This window comes from Balaenoptera acutorostrata, chromosome 2 (genome assembly GCF_949987535.1).
Source record: "Balaenoptera acutorostrata chromosome 2, mBalAcu1.1, whole genome shotgun sequence".
Taxonomy (NCBI): Eukaryota; Metazoa; Chordata; class Mammalia; order Artiodactyla; family Balaenopteridae; genus Balaenoptera; species Balaenoptera acutorostrata.
Genome location: NC_080065.1, coordinates 33,804,966 through 33,828,704, shown reverse-complemented (window position 1 = coordinate 33,828,704; position 23,739 = coordinate 33,804,966). Strand labels below are relative to the sequence as shown.

The following is a 23,739-nucleotide window of genomic DNA, read 5'->3' as shown; positions in this document are numbered from 1 at the left end:
TCCTCTATATCAGTTAGAACCCCTTGGGTTGTAAGTAACAGAAAACTTGGTAAATATTGGCTGGCGTAATTGAGAAGCCCAGTTATGTTACCAAAGACTTGGGTTCTTTCTTTTAGTTTGTTTTCTAAGGTGTCAGCTTCAGTTTAAGGCTGGCTCCCTTTGTGGGAGCAGGATAGCTGCCAGTAGCTTCTAAGGATACCTTGTCCATGTCCAAAGGGAGTGGGAAGGGGAGAAAGAAAAGCAGTAAAAGTATTTCTCTCCCAGCATTCCAAGCAAGAGTACTGAGAGTTACTCTTGTAAGAGCGACTGAGGTCACTTCCCTGTCCTCGAATCAAACACCTTGGCTAGGGCTAATACAAGGTACTGCTTGGCAGTTGACTAGGGCCTTCCTTGGCAGCTAGGGATATGGGATCAGCTCTCCTTGAATCATTTGGCTATGTAGGAGAGGGGCAGATACCCAAATAAAAACTGAATACTCTTAAGAAGTGACAATGGTAGGAGAAGGTTGGGGAAGCAAATGTTTACAGTACTCACATTATCTCATTCTCTGGGAAATTAATCTGTAGCTACTGACTTGAATTGTGTTTATTCAAGAAACATTTGTTGGATCCTACCACATACTGGAGTTTACTCTATGCACTATATGGCAAGGCCTTTGCTCCTGGGTAGTTCTCAATAGTGTGGGAAACAGATACATAAATCAGCAAGAATAGATTAGTGAAAGCTATAATGGAAGTCTGAGCAAAGTGTCATAGTAGCACAGAATGGGAGGGCTTCACAGAGGAGGTGACATTGAAATATAATGGGATTTTTCCAGGAAGAGGAAGGGAAAAGTCATTCTTTTTTTTTTTTTAAATTTATTTATTTATGGCTGTGTTGGGTCTTCGTTTCTGTGCGAGGGCTTTCTCTAGTTGTGGCAAGCGGGGGTCACTCTTCATCGCGGTGCGCGGGCCTCTCACTATCGCGGCCTCTCTTGTTGCGGAGCACAGGCTCCAGACACGCAGGCTCAGTAATTGTGGCTCACGGGCCTAGTTGCTCCGCGGCATGTGGGATCTTCCCAGACTAGGGCTCGAACCCGTGTCCCCTGCATTGGTAGGCAGATTCTCAACCACTGCGCCACCAGGGAAGCCCCAAGTCATTCTTTTTGAAAGGAGCTTTCTCTGTAACATTCCACCCATGGAGTCAGGGGTGATGGCTTCAACTGGTGTAGCCGAAGACTTGAGATTAGGGTCGACTTATCCCTTTACATTGTTTGAGGTGAGAGAAGTGTTTCCTTGACACTAGAAATAGCTATAGTTAATATCTGAGGCCATGCCTCAAAACTTCCTTTATAGATGTCCAGGAATATTCTACTTTGAGAGGTACTATCTTTATTTTCACTTTAACATTTTAAGTTTCTGTTTTACTAGCTACTAAAATTGTTGTTATTTTTTTTTTTAGGAAGATGGTGATGATCTTCTTTTAAAAGCTGAAAAAGATAATCGCCAAAAGGTGTCTGGAATCCTTCAACGTGTTCTCTTGCTTTTCCGGGCAGCTCGGTGTTCTTTTCCTGTAGCACAGTGGTACATCTTGCAGTTGAGATGGGCAAGAAAAGTCATGCAGAAGGTATGGAAATGTCCTAGTCACTTATGTGCTATTGAAATAGGGAAGAACCTTTTGTATTCTATTACAAGTTAATCACTAAAGGGTTGTTGCCTCTAACCTTAAACTATACATAATGGCCCATCTTTGGGAACCCTGCTTCCCTGGTAATGAGCATTAAGCTAAAATACCTCTTTTTAGCTAACGGGAAACGTCCTGACCAGGCCCACCTGTGAATGACTGCAGGGAGGAAGAAATTAACACATGCCTTCCAGAGGCTGATGGGAACCAGGAAGTGTTTGACTTTACTCCCTCCCCTTTTAGTATAAAAGGAGCCTGAATTCTAACTCAGGCAAGATGGTTCTTTGCGGCATGAGCCCACCATCTTCTCGGTTTGCTGGCTTTCTGAATAAAGTCGTTATTCCTTGCCCCAAGAACTCATTTCTCGATTATTGGCCTGTAGTGCAGCAAGCAGTATGAGCTTAGACTCGGTAACAGTATGGTAAACAATTTAAATATACTAATATTTATTAATATTTATAATTGTGATATTTTCCCAAGGAGTCCTGCCCTATAAATCCATAAGTTTCAGGCTTATTTATAGTACGAAACCTGGACAGACCGGGTTCTTTCTGCTGAAAGATAAGGACTCTGAACTGGAGCTCAGTGTTAGTCCCATGTGGTCTGACAATAGAAAGTGTAACCTAGTCAGTTAATTCCATGTAATTCCAGTTACTTTTTTTTTTCCCCAGTTACTTTCTTTTCCCACAATCATTGAAGATTTGAGCTTAATTCAGGGTTTACCCCACTTCTTCCTGAGACGTTATCTGTGTTCCTTGGGGGCTTCTGTGGTGTCAAACTGTGGAGAGTTAGAGTTAGTTCTTGGCAGTGTGTTTCCTTGCAGTAGTCACCCCCAGTCAGAGTCTCCCCCTTCCTGTCTTCGGAGATGGGCAGTTCAGTTTGATTCTGGGGCTGTCATCCTCTTCTACACTGACTTCAGCTGAGATGTAGCTGCATTCTTACCTGATCTGCAGCCAGATGGGACAACTGCTTGTATGTCCCTTACCCAGCTGCAATTCCCTTGTTGTCTGTCTCTCTGTAAAATGTGGAGCTAAATATTATTAGCCCCCAAAATCTAAAATTTGGCCCTTGATTAAATTACTAAATGTAACGAGAGTTTACAACTTTTTTTAGTAGAAACCCTAAGAGAGACTGAGAAGTTGTTTATCAAGTTGTTTATGAAAATTATCCTTTTTTTTAGAGAGAAAGGTTTGTGAAATTTGCATACAGCTACCATAAAAATACAAGTTAAAACTATTAAAACTATACTCATTCTATATCTTGTTATCCCAAAGGTGTTTTTAAGGATGTTTACTAAGAAGGGCAAAGAGTTTTCCTGTATTATTGAAGGATTGTTTTTAATAGTTTCAAGATCTGTTGAGCCTGAGTGTTTGTTATAGGAAATTTTATTTTAAAAATTGCTTGTTGTAGAAAACGGTTTCCTTTACTCTTTTTTTTTTTTTTTTTGGACTGCGTTGGGTCTTCGTTGCTGCGCGTGGGCTTTCTCTAGTTGCGGCGAGCGGGGGCGACTCTTCGTTGCAGTGCGCGGGCTTCTCACTGCGGTGGCTTCTCTTGTTGCAGAGCACAGGCTCTAGGCAAGTGAAATGTGGAAAAGGAAGGCAGGAGAAATGAGGCACAAGGGAGGATTAGAAGAGTGATAAGGACTCGGTTCAACCTTGCTGGTTTCAAGAGGGCCATTATCCGAGGAATGAAGGCAGCTTCTAGAAACTGAAAATGTTTCCCCAGCCTATAGCCAGTAAGGAAATGGGGGACCTCAGTCCTGTAACCACGTGGAATGGAATTCTGTCAACAACCTGAATGAGCCTGGAAATAAATTTCCCCTAGAATCTCTAAAAAGGAAGGCAGCCCTGCTGTTACTTTGATTGGCTTTGTGAGACTCTAAGCAGAGAGCCCGCTGAGCTGTACCTAGACTTCTGATCCACAGAAACTGTGTGGTAGTAAATGGGTGTTGGTTTCAGCCATCAAATTCCTGGTAATTTGTTAGGCTAGTAATAGGAAACTAATATAATGCAGAATCTTTATTTTAGCTAATTTCTTTACCATTTTTTAATTGATATATAAATTACATTCCATAAAATTCACCTTTTAAAAATGTACAGGGCTTCCCTGGTGGCGCAGTGGTTGAGAATCTGCCTGCCAATGCAGGGGACACGGGTTCGAGCCCTGGTCTGGGAAGATCCCACGTGCCGCGGAGCAGCTGGGCCCGTGAGCCACAGTTACTGAGCCTGCGCGTCTGGAGCCTGTGCTCCGCAACAAGAGAGGCCGCAATAGTGAGAGGCCCGCGTACTGCGATGAAGAGTGGCCCCCGCTTGCCACAACTAGAGAAAGCCCTCGCAGAGAAACGAAGACCCAACACAGCCATAAATAGAAATAAATAAATTAAAAAAAAATCATTAAAAAAAAAAAGTACAATCCCTTGGTTTTTAGTATATTCACAGAGTTGTGCAGCCATCACCACTGTTTAATTCCAGAATATTTTCATCACCCCAAAAGAGAAACACATTAGTAGTAACTTCCATTTCCTTTTCTTCCCAGCCCCTGGCAACCATTAATTTACTTTCTTGTCTCTTCGAATTGGCCTACTATAGACATTTTATATAAGTGAAATCATACAATATGTGGCCTTTTGTGACTGGCTTCTTTCACTTAGCATAATGGTTTTAAAGTTCATCCATGTCATAGCATGAGTCAGTACTTTATTCCTTTTTGTGGCTGAATAATATTCCATTGTATGGATATATAACATTTTGTTTATCTCTTCATTCATTGATGGACATTTGGATTGCTTCCACTTTTTAGCTATTATGAGTAATGCTGCTATGAACATTTATGTATAAGTTTTTTTTTGGGGGGGTGCAGTTTATTTATTTATTTACGTATTTATGTATGTATGTATGTATGTACATATGGCTGCGTTGGGTCTTTGTTGCTGCGCGCGGGCTTTCTCTAACTGTGTCGAGTGGGGGCTACTCTTGGTTAGAGAGTGGGGTAGGGGGAAGCCCCGCCGTGCACGGGCTTCTCATTGCAGTGGCTTCTCTTGCTGTGGAGCATAGGCTGTAGGCACGCGGGCTTCAGTAGTTGTGGCTCACGGGCTCTAGAGCGCAGGCTCAGTAGTTGTGGTTCATGGACTTAGTTACTCCGCAGCGTGTGGGATCTTCCCGGACCAGGGATTGAACCCGTGTCCCCTGCATTGGCAGGCGGATTCTTAACCACTGTGCCACCAGGGAAGCCCCTATGTATAAGTTTTTGTGTAGACACATGTTTTTCATCCATGGTCAAACTGCACCAATAATTGCAAGGATATAGGTAGCCAAAAGATACAGATGAAGTGTAGCGAACTCTGGAATTGCATACACTGCTCCAAGTCTTTTCTCACTGCAGAAGAATGTGTCCTGGTCTTCTTTTTAACATCATGACACAAAAGGGAGCTATTTCAGTTATTTAACATCTCCTTTTTATATCTCTCTAATTATATAGCTTGTGTAACATTTTCCAGGGGTCATATTCCATAAATCCATACATTCTAGATTTGTTTCTAATAACCAACCTAGACAGACTCTGTACATCTGATAAATACCATTAATTTGTTTGATAAGAAGTCTGTCCTTAGCATGCTTACAAGGGGATTTGACTAGATCATGTCTTTCTGGAAGTGAATAGTAGAGGGAGAAAATAGATTACAAGCCTGCTGCTAATCCTTTTCTTCCCAGGTTTATGTCTCTTAGATCCCTTTTTTTTAATTCTTTTTTTTTTTAAATAAGTTTATTTTTATTTATTTATTTTTGGCTGCGTTTGGTCTTTGTTGCTGCATGTGGGCTTTCTCTAGTTGCGGCGAGCAGGGGCTACTCTTCTTTGCAGTGCCCTTGCTTCTCATAACGTTGGCTTCTTTTGTTGTGGAGCATGGGCTCTAGGTGCGTGGGCTTCAGTAGTTGTGGCTCACGGGCTCTAGAGCGCAGGCTCAGTAGTTGTGGCGCACAGGCTTAGTTGCTTCTCGGCATGTGGGATCTTCCCGGACCAGGGCTCGAACCCGTGTTCCCTGCATTGTCAGGCAGATTCTTAACCACTGTGCCACCAGGGAAGTCCCCCTTTTCTTTTATTCTATCACAGTTTCCTTTAACACACAGTAGTTTCCTTTATTTTCTATTCTTGATTTGTTAGAGAGATTAGGTAGTTGGTCCTGAACCATATTTTGGATTTGTCTGTCATTTTTTCATTTAGTGTCATTTAAGTTGTTCCTCTTTTCTTTTATTTTCTCTAAGCTGGTAATTAATCTATCCTCATCAAAGTAGACAGGTTTGATTAAATTCAGGTTAACATTTTCTTAGAATTGAATCCTTCATAAGTGGTATTGTATACTTCCCCTCTGCAGCACATCATGTTGCATATACGTCTTTTTCTTTCACTTTTCATGATAGTGAGATGGATCAATGAATTTGGGTCATGTTCCACCCACTATGATGTTCTCCATCAACCCATCAATTTTTTACCTAATTTAGCATTTATTGATGATCCTCGCTAGAGTCCTTTTTTTATTAGGAGTTGCCAAATGATGACTTTGTAATTCTGTCACTTATAGATTAGTTTTTTAAAGTTTTGTATGTAGATATACCTTTTTCTGTATTAGTTTTTAGGTAATGCACATAGGTTGAGTTAGATACTTAAGTTTATTTTCTTTACTATTCCTTTGGGGAAAGTCAGGGCAAATAGCATTAAATTCTTTTTATACAGAACTTTTTAGGCAAAACTGAGTGACAAGAGAGGTTAATTTGGCTAGAACCTTTTTTTTTTCCTTTGAGATTTAGCCTAGTGGATTTGTTGAATTAAATTTGTGAGCTAAGTTTCTGAAAGTACAAGTGATTTCAGGGATATTTTCTTACATAGTATGGGAACCATGTTGAGTTTTCCACTCTTTGTGGTTTATCTTACCTGCCTTGTTTGTTGCTTTATAGTTTCCTTAAAAATTGACTTATATGACTGGTAATTAACATATTCTTTCTTTACTATCAGATTCGAATGAAAGGATCCCTTCCTTCATTGAGTCCTTTCCCTCAGTCGTTACTTAATTTCTGTAAAGGAGGTGTAGCATTCTTTCGACCTGGAGCAACTGGAGACCACAAGCTTGATGAAGTGTCCATTAAAGCAATAGGTTTGTCCAAAATGAGCTGCTTGCTTAGAAATTAGGCCTAAATATTAGTAATGATATATTTTACATTTGATTCGGGGAAGTTTCATGTAACAGAGTACTGTGCTGATAATGAAAAGACCGTGGAAATATGGAAATATATTGAGGGTCCAGTGGTCCAGTGGTCAAGAATCTGTGCTTCCACTGCAGGGGGCACAGGTTTGATCCCTAGTCAGAGAACTAAGATCCCGCGTGCCTCGTGGTGCGGCCAGGAAAAAAAAAAAAAGAAAAGATATCTAAGATACATTAGGTGAAAAAAGAGATAGTTGTAAAACTGTATATACATAGTATGATTTTATGTATCTTTGTGTACTTGTATTACTTTTAATAAAAAATTGTTTTATATTGGAAATTATATTTCTAATATTGAAAAATTTTTAACTTAAATGCCTATTATTTTTTTTTAATAAATTTATTTTTGGCTGTGTTGGGTCTTCGTTGCTGTGCTCGGGCCCTCTCTAGCTGTGGTGAACGGAGGCTACCCTTCGTTGCAGTGCATGGGCTTCTCATTGCGGCGGCTTCTCTTGTTGTGGAGCACAGGCTTTAGGCACGCGAGCTTCAGTAGTTGCAACAGGCGGGCTCAGCAGTTGTGGCTTGTGGACTCTAGAGCGCAGGCTCAGTAGTTGTGGCGCGTGGGCTTAGTTGCTCCGTGGCATGTGAAATCTTCCCGGACCAGAGCTCGAACCCGTGTCCCCTGCATTGGCAGGCGGATTCTTAACCACTGTGCCACCAGGAAGTCCCTTAAATGCCTATTAATAAGTGATTTTCCAAATAAATTAACAATATGGTATTAAGTAGAGCTATGTGTATTGGCTTTGAAAAATATCTACAATATACTCTAAAGCAAGTAAACTACCAATAAATAGAGTAGCTTATTTACTCTATAAAGTTTTTAATATTTTCATGCAAGTGACATGTATGAAATATTCTGGAATAATATGTGTAAAAATTCTGTAAGGATCTCCACAACTTTTATATAAAGTATTGAGGATGAGCATGTTTCTTTTATAATCAACAGTATAAAGACATTTATTTTGGAAAACAAATAACCAACAGTTGTTATAATATAATGTATATACTCATACAGTCTTCTTTCATATTTCCATTCCTGATTTAGGTTGCTTCAGAGAACTTTGTGCTTTGTGTTGGATGCTGCATGCCCGTGATAAGTTATCCTATAGTTGCAGGCAATATCAGAAGGCAAGAGAAAATGTGGAGGGAAAAAAGGTATCAATTACACAAGAATAAGAAAAATAAATATGACCTGGGAAATTATTGCTTGATCGAAGAATCTAGTCTATCTGTCTAAAGTGAAAAGGAAATGATATCTTTCAATATCCATTTAGGACCTCGAAGTGAAGTTTGATCCTTGTATGGTTGAGCACTGTCTCAGTGCAGTGGAATGGGCTTGTAGAATGCTACCCTTCTCTCGGTTTTCTAACATTGAAGAACTTATTCAGGATCTAATTTTGAGCCTCATTGGAGAACTGCCACCAATCAGAGAGGTAATGTAAATGTAGGTGAAAATAAACTAAATCAGAATCAGAGACTGTAAAGAATTTTAATTTTGTTTATAATTAAGAATGATGCTCATAAAACTCATTTTTAAATTTTTCTGAAGGTAGCAGAAATTTTTGTGAAAGCATTTCCCAATCCTGAGGACATAAGGGTTCCTTTAAGAGAAAAATATCACTCTCTTCAACAGAGACTCAGACACTATGTTGTGAAAGGTATTATTTGTCATTTCTTAGATATCTGATAGATAAATTGCTGAAGATTCTCATTTTGTTTTGAAAGCATTTATTTTCTAGTGCTTATGTTTTTATGCATTTCTCTTTGGAGATAGGAGTATGAGAAGTCAGAAGCACTTCCCCATTACGGAAGCACCAATTCTATTGCTTTGGAACCAGACAAAGCTGACCTCATGTCATGGCTCTGTCAGTTAGTGACTGTGTGACCATAGGCAAGTTGCTCAGTATCTCTGAGCCTCTTTTCCTTATTTGTAAAATGAGTATATTAATACTTCTTTATGAATATGTATTGAAAGAGGATTAAACAAGATAAAACATATAAAATGAATATATAATGCTTTGTATAATGCAGATATTTTATTGAAAACTAGTATTCTCCTTATTTTATACTATGCATTCAAGATGACCTTGTGAAAATTTTTTTTTATTGTGGTAAAATATAAATAATATAAAATTTACCATTTTTAAGTGTGCAGTTCAATGGCATTAAGCACAGGCATACCTTGGAGATATTACAGGTTTGGTTCCAGACCACCATAATAAAGTGAATAATGCAGTAATGCAAGTCACATGAATTTTTTGGTTTCCTAGTGCATATAAAAGTTATGTTTGCAGTATACTATAGTCTATTAAGTGTGCTCTAAAAAAAGACAATGTATATACCTTAATTAAAAAAGTACTTTATTGCTAAAAAATGCTAACCATTATCCGAGTCATAATCATAAGCAAGTCATAATCTTTTTGCAGTAGTAGCATTAAAGATCACTGATCACAGGTCACCAAAACAAATCTCATAGTAATGGAAAAGCTTGAAATGCTGTGAGAATTCGCAATATGTGACACAGAGACACGCAGTGAGCAAATGCTGCTGGAAAAATGGCACCAGTAGACTTGCTTGGAGGTTGCCCCAAACCTTCACAGATATTGCAATTTGTAAAAGATGCAATATCTGTGAAGTACAATAAAATGAGGTATTCATAATGTTGTAGAAATTTTTAAAGAATTCAAATTACTCTCTGTTTTAGAACGATAGTCTAGTTATTTAAGTCTAGAAATATCCTATCATTGTACATTATTGCATTAATGTACTTACGTTGTATTTATATTTTTTCAGACTTTTTTGAAATCTCTAAAATGTCATGTTTATGTATTAATGATATTTAAAAATTTTTATGTAGGCAGTCTTTTTTTTTTTAAATTTATTTATTATTTATTATTTATTTTTGGCTGTGTTGGGTCTTCGTTTCTGTGCGAGGGCTTTCTCCAGTTGCGGCGAGCGGGGGACCACTCTTCATCGCGGTGCGCGGGCCTCTCACTATCGCGGCCTCTCTTGTTGCGGAGCACAGGCTCCAGACGCGCAGGCTCAGTAGTTGTGGCACACGGGCCTAGTTGCTCCGCGGCACGTGGGATCTTCCCAGACCAGGGCTCGAACCCGTGTTCCCTGCATTGGCAGGCAGACTCTCAACCACTGTGCCACCAGGGAAGCCCTATGTAGGCAGTCTTGAAAAACTTCCCTTTCTATTGTTTCCTGTTACTTGAAGTCAGAAAGGTGTTTTTGTTTCTTTGGCTAAAATTATACTTATTTTCTCTTGTGTGCCACTCTGTGGGAATGAGAAGAATGTTAGTGATTCTTTCTCTAATTATCCGGTTTTTGAAAGAGTTAAATTACTTCTAAATTTTTTGTTTTCTAGGGCATACTTTTTTATGGAGTCACTTTTATTGTTCTTTAATGGACCTTTTCTAGCTTCTGCTGTTCTACCTTAAAAATATGGACCATACCTTTCTAACAGATATTGAAAAAAAGCATGATCTGTAAGATTGTAGAACTAAGCCTTAGCCATCAGTTAGATTTCATGTTCCCAGGGGGGACCAGAATTGGATCCCCTTATGTCTTGAGTTGAAACATTTTAATGAACTTTAAGGCCTTTTGTTCTTTTCTTTCTAGGTCCCCAAACTGAGGAAATGATGTCTGTTATCATGCATTCTATCCATAAAGTGAGGGTGAAAGCTCTGAAACGTGTGCAGAGAAATATAGGTTCTTTTGAGATGAATATATGGGAACCAACTGAAGAAGAAAAACCAGCTGAGGTTCTAGGTTTTGACACGTTTTCCTTGGGAACTAGTTTGAGCAGGAGCACACTCCCAGAACCAGGGAATTCTCTGGTCCACAGTGATGCAGATACAGCTGATACTTTCTCGGAAGCTTTGTTGGCTGAAGAAAAAAGTAGGATACATTTCTCTCAAAGGTACAATTGAGATCTTATAATAGAAAGCATTCACTTCCTTTGGGAACAAAGTACTTTCAGTATTTTCATGCAACTGATGACCTGATTTTTATTTCCAGCAACCTCACTGATTATATTATTACCACCCTCCATACCCACAAGAATGTTAGGAGTGTAAGATGAGACTGTACATTTGACAATCCATTTAAAATATTACTGAGATACAAAATAATTTTGCCACCTGAAGGTATAAAATAAAATAAGTAGATGAAATTCTAGAGTTCACTGGAGGACTTTTAGTTCTTTTAGCAATCTTAGACTTAAATAGTTCAGGATTATTTGGTTAGCTATATTATTTTTAGAGTTTCCAGGGAAGGAATTTGCAAATTCATCTTTTTTTTTTCTCTTTGCACATTCATCTTTGAAGCTTGTCTGTAAATTGTTGAGAAATTCTTGCTTATCATTTAAACCTCTGTTACTTTGATTTAAGCAGATTTTTTTCTTTATAATTCAGTATCTACAATGCAGTTTATCCTTCTCATGACCGAAAGACTATATAATCAACCATAATCTTGCTTAAGTGAAATAATATCATCTACTTCAAACATCTGCTTAAACTGTATCTGGTAGTATCATAAATGATGTGCTTGTTTCACCAAGTAACTTCAGTGTTAGCACAGGAATACCTTGGAGGCTGCTTATTGTGTATTCTTAATAGGGAAGAGACACGGCGGCTTCAGCCCAGGTGCCTAACTGGAAGCTTTCTTTTATTGAGGGAACTAGGGATCTGTGTTCTGCCCTAAGAACCATGTTGAAAGGAAACAGATTTAAAAGTAATTATGGCTGGCAGTTAGGTGCCTGCCCAACAGGTTAATAGCAGCAGAAAGTGTTTAGAAAAATACCCAACTTTTGTGTGGTAAAGAATCCTGAGGGCAGTCCTGCTTCTTGCATATCATACAGGAAAGCTGAAAGGGGTAGATGCAAGAGAGAAACAGAAAGCTGTAAACTATGATGTGTATTGGTGGCTTGTGATTTTTTATTGACTTTGTACAGTATTTCTAAATTTTGACCTGTTAGAGGACCTTTTTTTTTTTTTTCCAGAAAAAGTCATGTTTTTTTTAATAGTGAAATTCCTGTGAACCCATTTTAATCTTTTACATAAAATTTCCCTTTTGATATTAATCTGTTATATTTTTTGGACTCAGAATGTTCAGCTCGAGTGAATACTTAGAGATCTTTGCCCCTCATTTGAAAGATAGGTTATCAAGGCATTAAAAAACAAGAGGTATGACTTAACCAGCAGAGAGAATTTTTATTGTCAATGCTAAGATCATTTTTAGTGATTAAATGATCTTAATTTTGTCTTTTTAAATTTTATTTTGCTATAGAAATGCCCCAAATCACATGGAATTAACATTGACTGGTAAGCCCAATGGAAAAAAGAAAATATGTAATCAGAAGGAAAACCCTAAAGGAAAAGAAGATCATGAAAAGTTATTACAAAATGCACTTCCTGTAATAGGTGTTTGGGAATTTGAACGTGACGACGATGAATATATTAAATTCCTTGAACTCTTCTTGAGTTATGTTCTTGAAAGAGACCTACTTGGTTCCAAGGATGCTGGCATTCCATTTCTAACTAGCTTTTCTGGACATCTTAGAGAACATGAACTTAATTCTTTACTTTTTGATGTACATACAACATTAAAACGACGTCAGGGCAAAACCAAAAGCCAGAATGTGTTTAGAGCTGGCTCTTGCTTTGTTGTTGCTCCTGAGTCATATGAGTATGAAAAATCAGAAAACCAGACACTTTCAGCTTCTGTACTGGTTAATCAAGGGATCAGGCCTTTTTTAGAGAACCCTTTGAATGAAGTCAATAAAAATGAAGGGAAGAGTGGGTTGTTTGGTTTAAAACAGAAGTCAGTTTACAGAATACAAGATGACAATGCAGAGAAAACTTTAATACAGAGATTGTCAAACCACAGTTTTTGCACTCCCAAGTCTATTGAAACTAGAAGATGTATTTTCAAAGCAATTCAACGCAATGATATTAACCCTCAAGAGGATCTTCCTCTAGCACTAAATAACACATTTGGCAGTATAAGAAGGCTGTTGGAATGGATGATAAGATGGTCTGATAGAAGACTGCTCTGTGATTTTGGTCTCACTGCGTCATCCTGTGAGTACAGTCCCGTCATTCGTGTAAAGACCTCTACAGCTGCCATTCTTACATCATTGTGGCTTTTGAAACAACCCTATTTTGCTACATATAAGGCAAAAAATGCCATTATTAAGGTAAAGAATTGTTAATTACATACAAATGAGAATTCTCATTTTAGATTAAAACTATATTTATATTTCCCTATCTAATAAAGAATCACTAAGTAACAAAGTTAATGACAATGCTGATTATAACCTGTATCACCTAATTTTTTAAAGTGGTTCCTTTAATTGTTAAAAATGATAAATTAGGGTTAAAGTGCTTTCAGAGAGGCTGTGAGGTTTTGAGGTTTGATGTGTGTTTATAAGAAAGAAAAAGAGAGAGTTCCCTGGTGGTTTTAGTGGTTAGGATTTGGTGCTTTCACTGCCGTGGCCCGGGTTCAATCCCTGGTCGGGAAACTGATATATCCTGCAAGCTGCGTGGTGTGGCCAAAATAAAAAAAAAAAAAAAAATGAGGAGGAAAAAGGAGATAATTTTAAGTGATATTACAAGTGGTATTACATTTCTATCATTTCTTTTTAAAGTTTTAGGGTTTTGTTCAGATGAGGGAGGACTAGGCAGCTGTTCAGTTTTTATTACTGATGTCTCATTGTATGTATTAGGGGATCATCTTTTCTTATACTATCTGGCAGATGAGGTTGGAGGGCCAAACCTAGAAAGGCAGATGGATATCAGTAGAGAAATTAATGCTTATGGGCTATTCTTTCTTTTCTCTACCCAGTGGCAAGTAAAAGGCTGCTCTTTTAACCTAACTGTTTGCAAGGCAAGTATTTTTTTCATAAATATCTTTTGATTGAGTACTTGCTGTTGTACTCCAGAAAAAGATGGAGGTGAATTTCTTGGAAAACAAATTTCTATATGGTAAAGTAGTTGGGACATGGACTTTTTTTTTTAATATTTGGCGAATTCCAATAGTATCTAAATTTGTTCTTTTTTGTTCATTTTTATTGAGGTATAATTCAAATTTGCTTTTGTTTCCTTTGCTTTTGGTGTCAGATCCAAAAAATCATCATCAAGGAGCTTAACTGCCTGTCTTTTCTTCTAGGAGCTTTATGGTTTCAGGTCTTACTTTCAAGTCTTTAATCCATTTTGAGTTAATTTTTGTGTTGGCTTCTATGTTGGCTGCATAAATATTAATTGATGTTATATATTCTTGATGAATTGGCCCCTTTATCATTGTATAATGAGCTTCTTTGTCTCTTGTTATAGTCTTTGGCTTAAAGTTCGTTTTGTCTAAATATAGCTACCCCTGTTTTCCTTTGGTTTCTGCTTGCATGGAATACTTTTCCATCTCTTCACTTTCAGTATGTGTATGTCCTTAAAGCTGAAGTGAGTCTCTTGTAGGCAGTATACAGTTGGGTCTTTTTTTAAATCCGTTCAACTACTCCATGTCTTCTGATTGGAGAATTTAGTCCATTTACCTTTAAATCAATTACAGATATGTATGGACATGTATGGGCTTAGTACTGCCATTTTGTTAATTGTTTTCTGGTTGTTTTGTATTTCCTTTGTTCTTTTCTTCCTCTCTTGCTGTTTTTTTTGGCCATGCCACACGGCTTCAGGATCTCAGTTTCTTTCCTGACCAGGGATTGAACCCAGGCCACAGCAGTGACAATGCAAATCCTAACCACTAGGCCACCAGGGAACTCCCTCTTCCTCTTTTGCTCTATTCTTTGAGATTTGAATATTTTCTTTAGAGGTATGCTTGGATTCCTTTTAAAAAATCTTTTGTGGGTTTTTTGTTTGTTTGTTTACTATAGGCTTTTGCTTTGTGGTTACCATGAGGCTTATACTAAAACAAGTTATATTTGTAATAGTCTGTTTTAAGCTGATAACTTAACTTTGAATGCATACAAAAGTTCTGCATATTTATTACACTACCCCTCTCCCTGCATTTTATATTTTTAATGTAACAATTTGTATCTTTTTACATTGTGTATCCATTAATAAATTATTGTAGTTATAGTTATCTTTAATACTTTTGTGATTTATTCTTCATAGTAAAGTTATGAGTGTTTAACCCACCACCACCATTACAACACTAGAATATTCTGAATTTAACTATATATTTACCTTTACCAGTGAGTTTTATACTTTCATATGTTTTTCTGCTACTAATTAGCATCTATTTGTTTCAGCTTGAAGAACTCTTTTTAACTTTTCTTGTAAGGCTGGTTTAGTGGTCATGAACTCCTTCAGCTTTTGCTTGTCTGGAAAACTATCTTTCCTTCAATTCTGAAGGACAACTTTGCTGGGTAGAGTATTCTTGGTTGGCAGTTTTTTTCTTTCAGCACTTTTAATATATCATGCCATTCCCTTCTGGACTACGGAATTTCTGCTGAAAAATCTACTGACAACATATATATAGGGGTTCCTTTATATGTAACAAATTGTTTTTTTGCTGCTTTTAAGATTCTCTCCTTGTTTTTAACTTTTGTCTCTTGGTGTAGGTCTCTTTGGATTTATGTTATTTTTGAACTCTCTGGGCTTTCTGGATCTGATGTCTGTTTCTTTCCCTAGGTTTGAGTAGTTTTCAGCCATTATTTCTTTGAATAAGCTTTTTGCCCCTTTCTCTCTTTCTGGGACCTCTATAATGCGTATATTGGTCCCTTAAGTTATCTGCACTCTTTTATTCTTCTTCCTTCTTGCTTCTTTGATTCCACTGCCCTATTTTTGAGTTCTCTGGTCCTTTTTTCTGCTTGATTTAGTCTGTTACTGAATCTCTTCAGTGACTTTTTCGGTTCAGCTATTGTGTTCTTCAGCTCTAATTTACGTTTTGTACTTTTTTTGTATTTTCTATCTCTTCCTTGAAATTGTCACTTTGTTCATGCATTGTTCCCCTCATCTCAGTGATTGTTATTTTAGATCTCTATCAGGTAAATCACTTATCTCTTTCATTAAGATCTGTTTCTGGAGATTTATCTTATTCATTTGTTTGGAACATATTCCTCTGTTTCTTTATTTTCTTTGAGTCTCTTTGTTGGTTTCTGAGCATTAGATAAAATAGCCACATCGCCCAGTCTGAACAGAGTGGTCTTATGTAGGAGATGAAGCTCATCAGTTAGCCTGGCCTGAGCTTTTGGTTGTCTCTGAAACCTTTGTGATTATCTAAGCCTCCTTTGTTTTTAGTGATTCCTAGTAATTGAGGTTATGCGAAGACCTGTCAGTGTCCCAAAGGGGTAGATCGCATTTAGCACCAGATGCAGGCTGATTGGAAGCCAGACCCTCAGACAGCATGTGGCAAAGTATGTAGTTAAGCCCTTCTTGGGGAGGAACTGGGAGATGGGTATTTTTGCCTGCTCCCCATGGTCTGGGCCCACGTGTATAGCCATTGTGGGTATTCCTGCACCCATTAAGAACTGCTTCCTTGTTTGCTACAGTCCTGTAGGACTTGTGAATACAAGCCCTACCGGCTATCAGAGACAGGTGATCCAGGGACCTCCCCCTCAGTCAGCAGCTGCAAAAACTGGGACAGCATACGTGTATACAGGCTCCTTCTGGGTAGATACTGGTGACTTGGAGCAGGCTAGATAGAGAAGATAGAGGAGGTGTCCATTGGCTTCCCTGGTCTCTGGGGAGGGCTGTACCCAGCCCTAGATGAGTGCTCAGGTGCGGGATCCCCAGGCAGCAGCTTACAAAGTATGCAGATGGACTCATTCCAGGGGAAGACTGGGAGATGGCTGTTTTTGCTTGCCCCTCTGTGCTAAGCCCATGGGGATAGCTGCAGCTGGTGCTCACACACTTGTTAATAACTGGTTCTTTGTTTGCTATAGTCTTGTGGGTTTCATGGATACAAGACTCTTTGGCTCTCAGAGCTAGGTGTTTTGGGGGCCTGACTCTCAAGTAGGAGTCTTAAAAGTTTGGGTACTAAATGTAGGGTCCAAACCCTTTGCTTCTTAGAAGCTGGAAGTTAGAAGTTCCCTCCCGCTTGTAGGGTGCTGTTCCGGGGTTGGGGTTTATGGTCAGATTGTGTTTCAGCCTTAACTACCTGTTTCAACATGTATTTTCTTATTCCCCTGAGGTGTAGGAGTCACTCAGTGAGTTTCTGGATTTCTTTCAGTGGTAATTTTCTGTGTGTAGTTGTACATTCAGTGTGTCTGTGAGAGGAGGAGAATTCAGGAGCCTCCTGTGTTGCCATCTTGGTCAACACCCCTCCACACTTTTTAATTCTTCATTTGTTCTATTTTGAATTGCCTTCATTTTAAACTAGTTTATTCTGGGTTGAAGAAATTTTGTTTTGTTTTATGTTTTTGTGGGTTTTTTTCCTTTTTTTGAGATCAGTTTCTGTTATTGTAAGGTAGTTTAGAAGATACTGTGATATTTGTTGTCACTGAAATTTTTAAGTGTTTCTAGGTGATGCATACCTAAATTTCTAAGTAAAACAAAAGAGATACATTCCTTGTATTTTTAGCTGCATATATTTTTGCCCACTATGTCATTTTGAAATAATTACTAAATGTCTTTTTAACTGTGAAGAGAGTGAAATGAAAGCAACTTTACGTTTTTATTGCTATTGTTCTGTGGCCTGAAATCACTGGTGATATACCTTTCAAGTTTGTAAGGCTGATTTCTTTTGAATACTCTTTAGGTTGTCAAGCTTATTTTTTCTAGGTGGAATAAAGACTTAGTTATTGCTTCAGCATCAAATATTGAGTATTAGAAATGCAGTAAATACTTGATAAATGAATAAGAGACTTAATCAGGAGAAGTTCTGTAGAAAGTATTAATAATCTAAAAATATAATGAAAAGTAAGGGATTCAGTAATGAATATTAAGTACTATAAATGGTTTGTTTTAGGTGCTAGAGAATAATTACCCTGAGCCTCAGAATGGACCCAATAGAGAGAGTGATTATAAAACAGATGCTGGCTGTTCTGTTGCACTATCCACTCAAGGTGGGACGGAGGAAAGAAATGATCAAAATGAATCTTGTCAAAGTATCTTGAAGTAAGTTGCTGATTATACCTTCCTTTTCAAATACCTTGTTTGATGGTGTTTAGGCTTAAAGGAGAATTGAACCCTTGAAAGTTAAAGAAATGAGCATTTCTTTGAACTAGAGAAGCAGTAAGTGAGTGCTTTCTGAAGTACTTTAACAATTCATTACAAATTTTGTTTCTTTACGTGTTGGTCTAGTTTATATCTTCTAAGAGAGGAGCTAATTCATCCCAAGAGATCCCTTTATTATGTTCATTGATTTCCTGTGTCAGAGGAAGTTGAACTAATCATCTCATCCGTTTTTACATATTAAGTAATACTACAAGTAATGTATCTTTGAATACTAAAGGTGAAGCCTTGGTAGGAGAAGATTCCTTTGTGAGAATGGCAAATTTAGAAAAGTCGAAATTATTCTAATCCTTTGAGTAAATAAAAATGGGACATTCAGTTACTCATTGAACAACCTTTTATTAAGCTTCTAGTATTTGCCATACATGGTTAAAAAACAAAGACTTTATAAATACGAAAGCTTAGTTTGTTCTTTTTCAATAAACTGAATCAATTGAAAGCAAGCTCTTTGTTCCCAAGAATGAGTTATAATTTTAGCTGCTTCATTTTTGTCAGTAGAATGCCAACTGAAGTAAAAAATCCCGAAATAAAAGGAACCAATGATGAGATTATTTCTGTCACTGATGATACTGAAAAAGAATTTATAGATATTGAGGAGCATCTTTTAGAAGTAGAAGCATTTACACAGGAGGAAATGGATATATACCCATCAGACTATGAAGGTCAGTTCATTTAGCTAATCTTTTTTTGTTTGACCTTACTAATTTGATATTGGTGAATGATTATCTGAGATAACTTAGTCTTACATCTAAATTGGCATGGTTATAATAGCCTAAAGCCAAATATTTAAAGAGTATTTAATATTTATGAAATGTTAAGCATATTAACTTATAACCTGAATATACAATTTTGGGGCCTTTTGCCTTGCTGTGTAATTACTATGGGTCTCCTCATTGCTGTGAACCAATTCTATGAACCTTTCCTTGGCAGTCTTTTTTAAAACAGAAACTCTCAGAGCTTTGTATGGAGTTATACACACTGACATGAGGCCTCTCAAGGCTCACCTGTGATTCACTTGATGAAGAGGGGTTGTCTCTAGGTGTTTAAAGATATTTTTGTAAGGAGGATAGAAAATGTTTCTGCCATTATATTTGTTTCCTATAATATTTCTGAACATTCTAAAAAGAAAATTGATTATTTTTCAAAAGGTCAGTTTTCTCTTCCTTCTTGTTTCCGTGTAGAGGATGCCAAAGAATCTGTTGGAATTGTTAAAAGTCCCAGTATTGCCTCTTACATGCAGATGCAGACTTTACCACAGCATTTAGAAGAAGTAAGTCTATAAGCAGTGGATAAAGTTACTTAAATTATGCTATGGTAACACTATAGTGTTTTATTCAATATATCCAACCAAGGCTATTATCTCTTAAAAGTGTACTGTGGATTGTAGAGCGTAGCCATGCAGCATTTTTCTTTCACTGAAATTCTATTATTAGTTAGATGTCTAATAATTTCAGGCAATGAAATGTTAATTTCATAAACTGCTGTAGTAAATTAATTTAATCAAGAGTGATGCAAGTGTTCCATATTCAGGACGTATAATTCAGCAGTAGTGTGCAGTTTTTACACGTACATGCACTTTTATGTATTATTTGTTTTCTCAAAACTCTATACACTGGATTTCCAGGTAGAACACAGACATCTCTAATTATTGAAACAATTCCTTTAAGAAGGATTTTTTTTTTCCTGATTTTCTAGTTGTTTTCATAGTGTACAGTTGGCCCTTGAACAACATGGCAGTTAGGGGCTTTGACCCCCATGCAGTCAAAAATCCTCATCCATTCATCCCTTAGTATTCACGGAGGATTGGTTCCAGGACCTGGCGCGGATTCAACCAACCCCAGATGGTGTAGTGTATTTACTGAAAAAAAATCCGCATATAAGTGCACCCCCTTAGTTCAGACCAGTGTTGTTCAAAGGTCAGTTGTACTTACTTATGTAGTGATGTGTGTGTAATTTACAAATACATTGTAAATACATTGTAAATGATTTCTAGTGACATCATTTGTCTTTGTAGTTTAATATGTTCACTGGCTCAGCGTGATGGGCCAAAGGCATCACAGTATAAAGGTCTAGTCAGAGCAGGACTGGGAGTACATTTTAATGTTTGGTTTCGCACTTGCTTTTAGACTGTTTTTATTCCAGGCGAATGGCTAATGTGAAACTCAAGATACCTAAGACAGTAATACCTGTTTGTTTCAACTATTTTCTTTTTGGGTACTATTAATTTTAACAGCATTCCACAGGAGAGGTTCAGTGTCCAAGGGAAGAACTGTTAGAGACATGTATGGAGGAAAAATCAACTGAACAGAAAGGGTAAGGGGGAAAAGTATGGAAAGCTTTCAAAGCTCATTTGGGATTCACTTGATGAAGAGGGTTTTTTTTTCTCCTCATCATTGACAATATATATTTTATGGTGATACTGTGTTCCTAGTGAAATTGTAACCTCAATTTAATAGTAATGGTAGTGATGATTTTTAGTAAATTCTATGCTTGCTTCTAAATCTTGGTAGAGTGAAATAAATAATGATGTCTAAAATGCTTTTTGTTCACCTTTCACTATCAACCTTAGAGTAAAATATAGCTATGACTAGACCAGAGTTTATTCAGCTGCTAATTAGGGTACTCCCTTTCCATACTAATTCCACTTTTCATGGGTCAAGTAAAGAATCATTATGCATCATATGTGTATAATCTTTCACTGTTATGGTATGATTACTGCACACTGTCCATAGGGCTTTGATGGACACAGACTCTGCTTGCTAGCTTATTATTGCTTCAAGGATAGCTGAAGGCAGTTTTCATTTGTTGCAGTTTGGGCATGATTTCTTAATTTTTAGAATTTTTGATGTTTTAGAATTTTAGAATTACCTCAGATAAGAGAGGCAACATAATTAGATTTTTTCTCTTCTTTTTTGTTCGGGTCTTCTGTGGATAATTAACAAAAAAAATATGTTTAATGTCCTGTGCCTTTACAAGTAATATAGATATTTCTATTAATAAAAAACTAGTCATTACAGTTTCAGATGTGATAATGGGCTCTGTAGTGTTCCTGAGCAAAGTGTCTGCTTCTTCCTAGGTAAAATTTGAGGTCCCAGCTACCTTCATTTCCGCTCATTTTAGATTATATTATTTCTGTTGCCAAGCATTTAATAGTGTTCAAGTCGTATATTAAAGCCATCCAGACATATTCTTTGCTTTTGTTTGAATCTGTTACTATTGCTATAGAGACAGATGTAAATAGATTGTAATTATGAGCTAAGCATTACAGAAGATTAGAGGATGTTTAGACTCTTAGATCGTGGAGCATTAGATCACCTGGACCTTAGATAATGCGAAGAATATCTTGCTTCCTAATTGATTATCAATCTTTAATTATAGTATGATCGAAGGCTTTATAGATCCAGAACACATCACTCCTCATTCATTTTGTGTAGATACAAGTTCAGAAGTTTCTAGGTAAGAATTTTTGCATACTGTACCATATTGATATAATTGCAAATAGATAAGAGAATGAAATGATGCCTACTGTACCATTTTGAAATAATTACTAACATCTTGACCAAAAACTAAGAGAGTAAAAGATCTTCCTCTAACAGTTGTGTTTTAAAGACATGCAGGAACTATTTTAGAACAAGTCTTTTCTGGAAAAAGAAGTAGTGGATATATTATTGAAAGATGTTGTTCTTGCTCATTTTCAGCCTCTAGCAAATTTCTAATAGCATATGAAATGCTTCTAATTCTCTCATAGAAGAGAGTCATCCAGTTGTCTTCTGAATTTCTTTTACAGAAGTTGAACAGTGTGTTTAGTGTTTACAAATCGTGTTGAAATAGGAGAATGATATAGCACAAATTTGCTTTAAAAAAAATTCTCCAGTATTAGAATTTATCTCCTTGTTACTTGTTAAAAGCAAAGGCCAATAAAGTTGTCTTAAAATAGGCAAGTCAGTTGTAACGCCTGTTTTTTACGGATTTCCCAAATATAGTTTTGTTATTGAAGATGTGAGATGCTTGACAAAAGGCAAATGTTATTGCTGAAAGGGAATTAATGTAAATCCAAATAAATCTAAACACAATTTAATGTGTTATTTTCTTTTTAGAGACAATGATCAGTTTATTTGGACATGATAGTGCCTGTTCCTTAATTTAGGTTATGAAATTGATTTGCTTGTACAACATTGAGTCCCTTCTATGTTTTAAGGAATCATCCCTAAACAATCATTTTATAAAACAAAACTTACTTTGATTTTTAACTTTTATTTCTAAATAAGCATTTTTGTTAGGGTTTAATTATTAATATCAACTCTCTGATTTGTTTGGAAATGAAATGTTCACAATAGTGTTGTTTCACATTTAATGAAGAACAGGAGTTTGCTCTATCCATGTTAGAATTAAACATTTTTTTAACCCATACTTTCCACAGTTTTCTTAAATCCATTCCGGATCATTAAATTTAGTCCAAGAAATATATTCCTAACCCAAATTACGTACTCTGTACACCTAATCAGAATGATTGCACAGGTCTCAAACTCAGATGCCTGTAGGGACCAGGCAAGTAAAATGAACGTGAGAACTGTCCTGGGTTGTAACAGCATAGGGAGGGGACCATGGCTAACTAGACATTACATGTCCCTTAATTACAGCATTTGGATGAATAACTGTGCTGATGACAAATGTGTCTGGGGGTTGAGGGATAGAGTGAGATCGGCTTTAGGGTTTAAATTTCCTGAAAACTTCCAGAAAGCTTTTAAAGTAGAATAAAAAAGTAGAATCAAAATACTCAGCTCATAGACATCTAATTTGTTTCTTTTTTGATTAATGTGTGTTTTTTCTTTATATGCTTCCACATAGTGCACGGATCTCTGCATGTAAAGATAAATCTTCCTCAGCTCCACCTTTGGTATCAAATAGAGTCACTGTTGCTTCACAAACACCTGGGCCAACAGCTCAGCCAACTCAGAGAAATGAACCCAGGGCTCAGTTATCACATTATTCCGATTCTGTTAGGCAAATGCTCCAAGATGAAATGTTTAAATTAGTTCAGGTAAGCACATCTTCATATAAACAAGTAAGTCTACACATGATATATATGTAAGGTTTTAAGATATGAACAAACTTCCAGAGACGGACAAGTTAAAATTAAATTGCAGGGGACTTCCCTGGTGGCGCAGTGGTTGAGAGTCTGCCTGCTAATGCAGGGGACACGGGTTCGCGCCCTGGTCTGGGAAGATCCCACATGCCGCGGAGCAACTAGGCCTGTGAGCACAACTACTGAGCCTGCGCGTCTGGAGCCTGTGCTCCGCAACAAGAGAGGCCGCGATAGTGAGAGGCCCATGCACCGCGATGAAGAGTGGCCCCCGCTTGCCACAACTAGAGAAAGCCCTAGCACAGAAACGAAGACCCAACATAGCAATCAATCAATCAATCAATCAATCTTTAAAAAAAAAAAATTAAATTGCAGGGCTTCTCTGCTTTGGGCACTCTTGCTTTCTTATTCAGAAGTCCTAACTCTAGGGACTAGAGTCTAGGCTGAGTTCCCTACTTCTGATGATGACTTTTTTTTTAACTGAGCTCTTGGGGATGCAGAGCTGCTCACAAAAGTGAGGTGGGGGATAATCAACCCAGACCAGCGGC

At 37.3% G+C, this 23,739-nt stretch overlaps 1 protein-coding gene across 9 annotated transcripts in view; it reads left to right on the top strand.

Annotated features, from left to right (window-relative positions):
* Positions 1-23,739, top strand: part of CPLANE1 (ciliogenesis and planar polarity effector complex subunit 1) — a 133,161-nt gene that overhangs the window by 36,060 nt on the left and 73,362 nt on the right. For 6 of the 9 annotated variants that reach the window (XM_007192192.2, XM_007192198.2, XM_057539763.1 and 3 more), the window contains 13 exons: positions 1,441-1,605; positions 6,670-6,808; positions 7,962-8,071; positions 8,191-8,349; positions 8,466-8,574; positions 10,541-10,841; positions 12,209-13,118; positions 17,843-17,991; positions 18,604-18,770; positions 19,290-19,378; positions 20,342-20,421; positions 21,487-21,564; positions 22,957-23,149. In XM_007192192.2, the coding sequence (XP_007192254.2) occupies positions 1,441-1,605; positions 6,670-6,808; positions 7,962-8,071; positions 8,191-8,349; positions 8,466-8,574; positions 10,541-10,841; positions 12,209-13,118; positions 17,843-17,991; positions 18,604-18,770; positions 19,290-19,378; positions 20,342-20,421; positions 21,487-21,564; positions 22,957-23,149 (2,649 nt within the window). The remainder of the gene's footprint in view (positions 1-1,440; positions 1,606-6,669; positions 6,809-7,961; positions 8,072-8,190; positions 8,350-8,465; positions 8,575-10,540; positions 10,842-12,208; positions 13,119-17,842; positions 17,992-18,603; positions 18,771-19,289; positions 19,379-20,341; positions 20,422-21,486; positions 21,565-22,956; positions 23,150-23,739) is intronic. The other 3 variants (XM_057539758.1, XM_057539759.1, XM_057539764.1) reach the window with 3 other exon arrangements.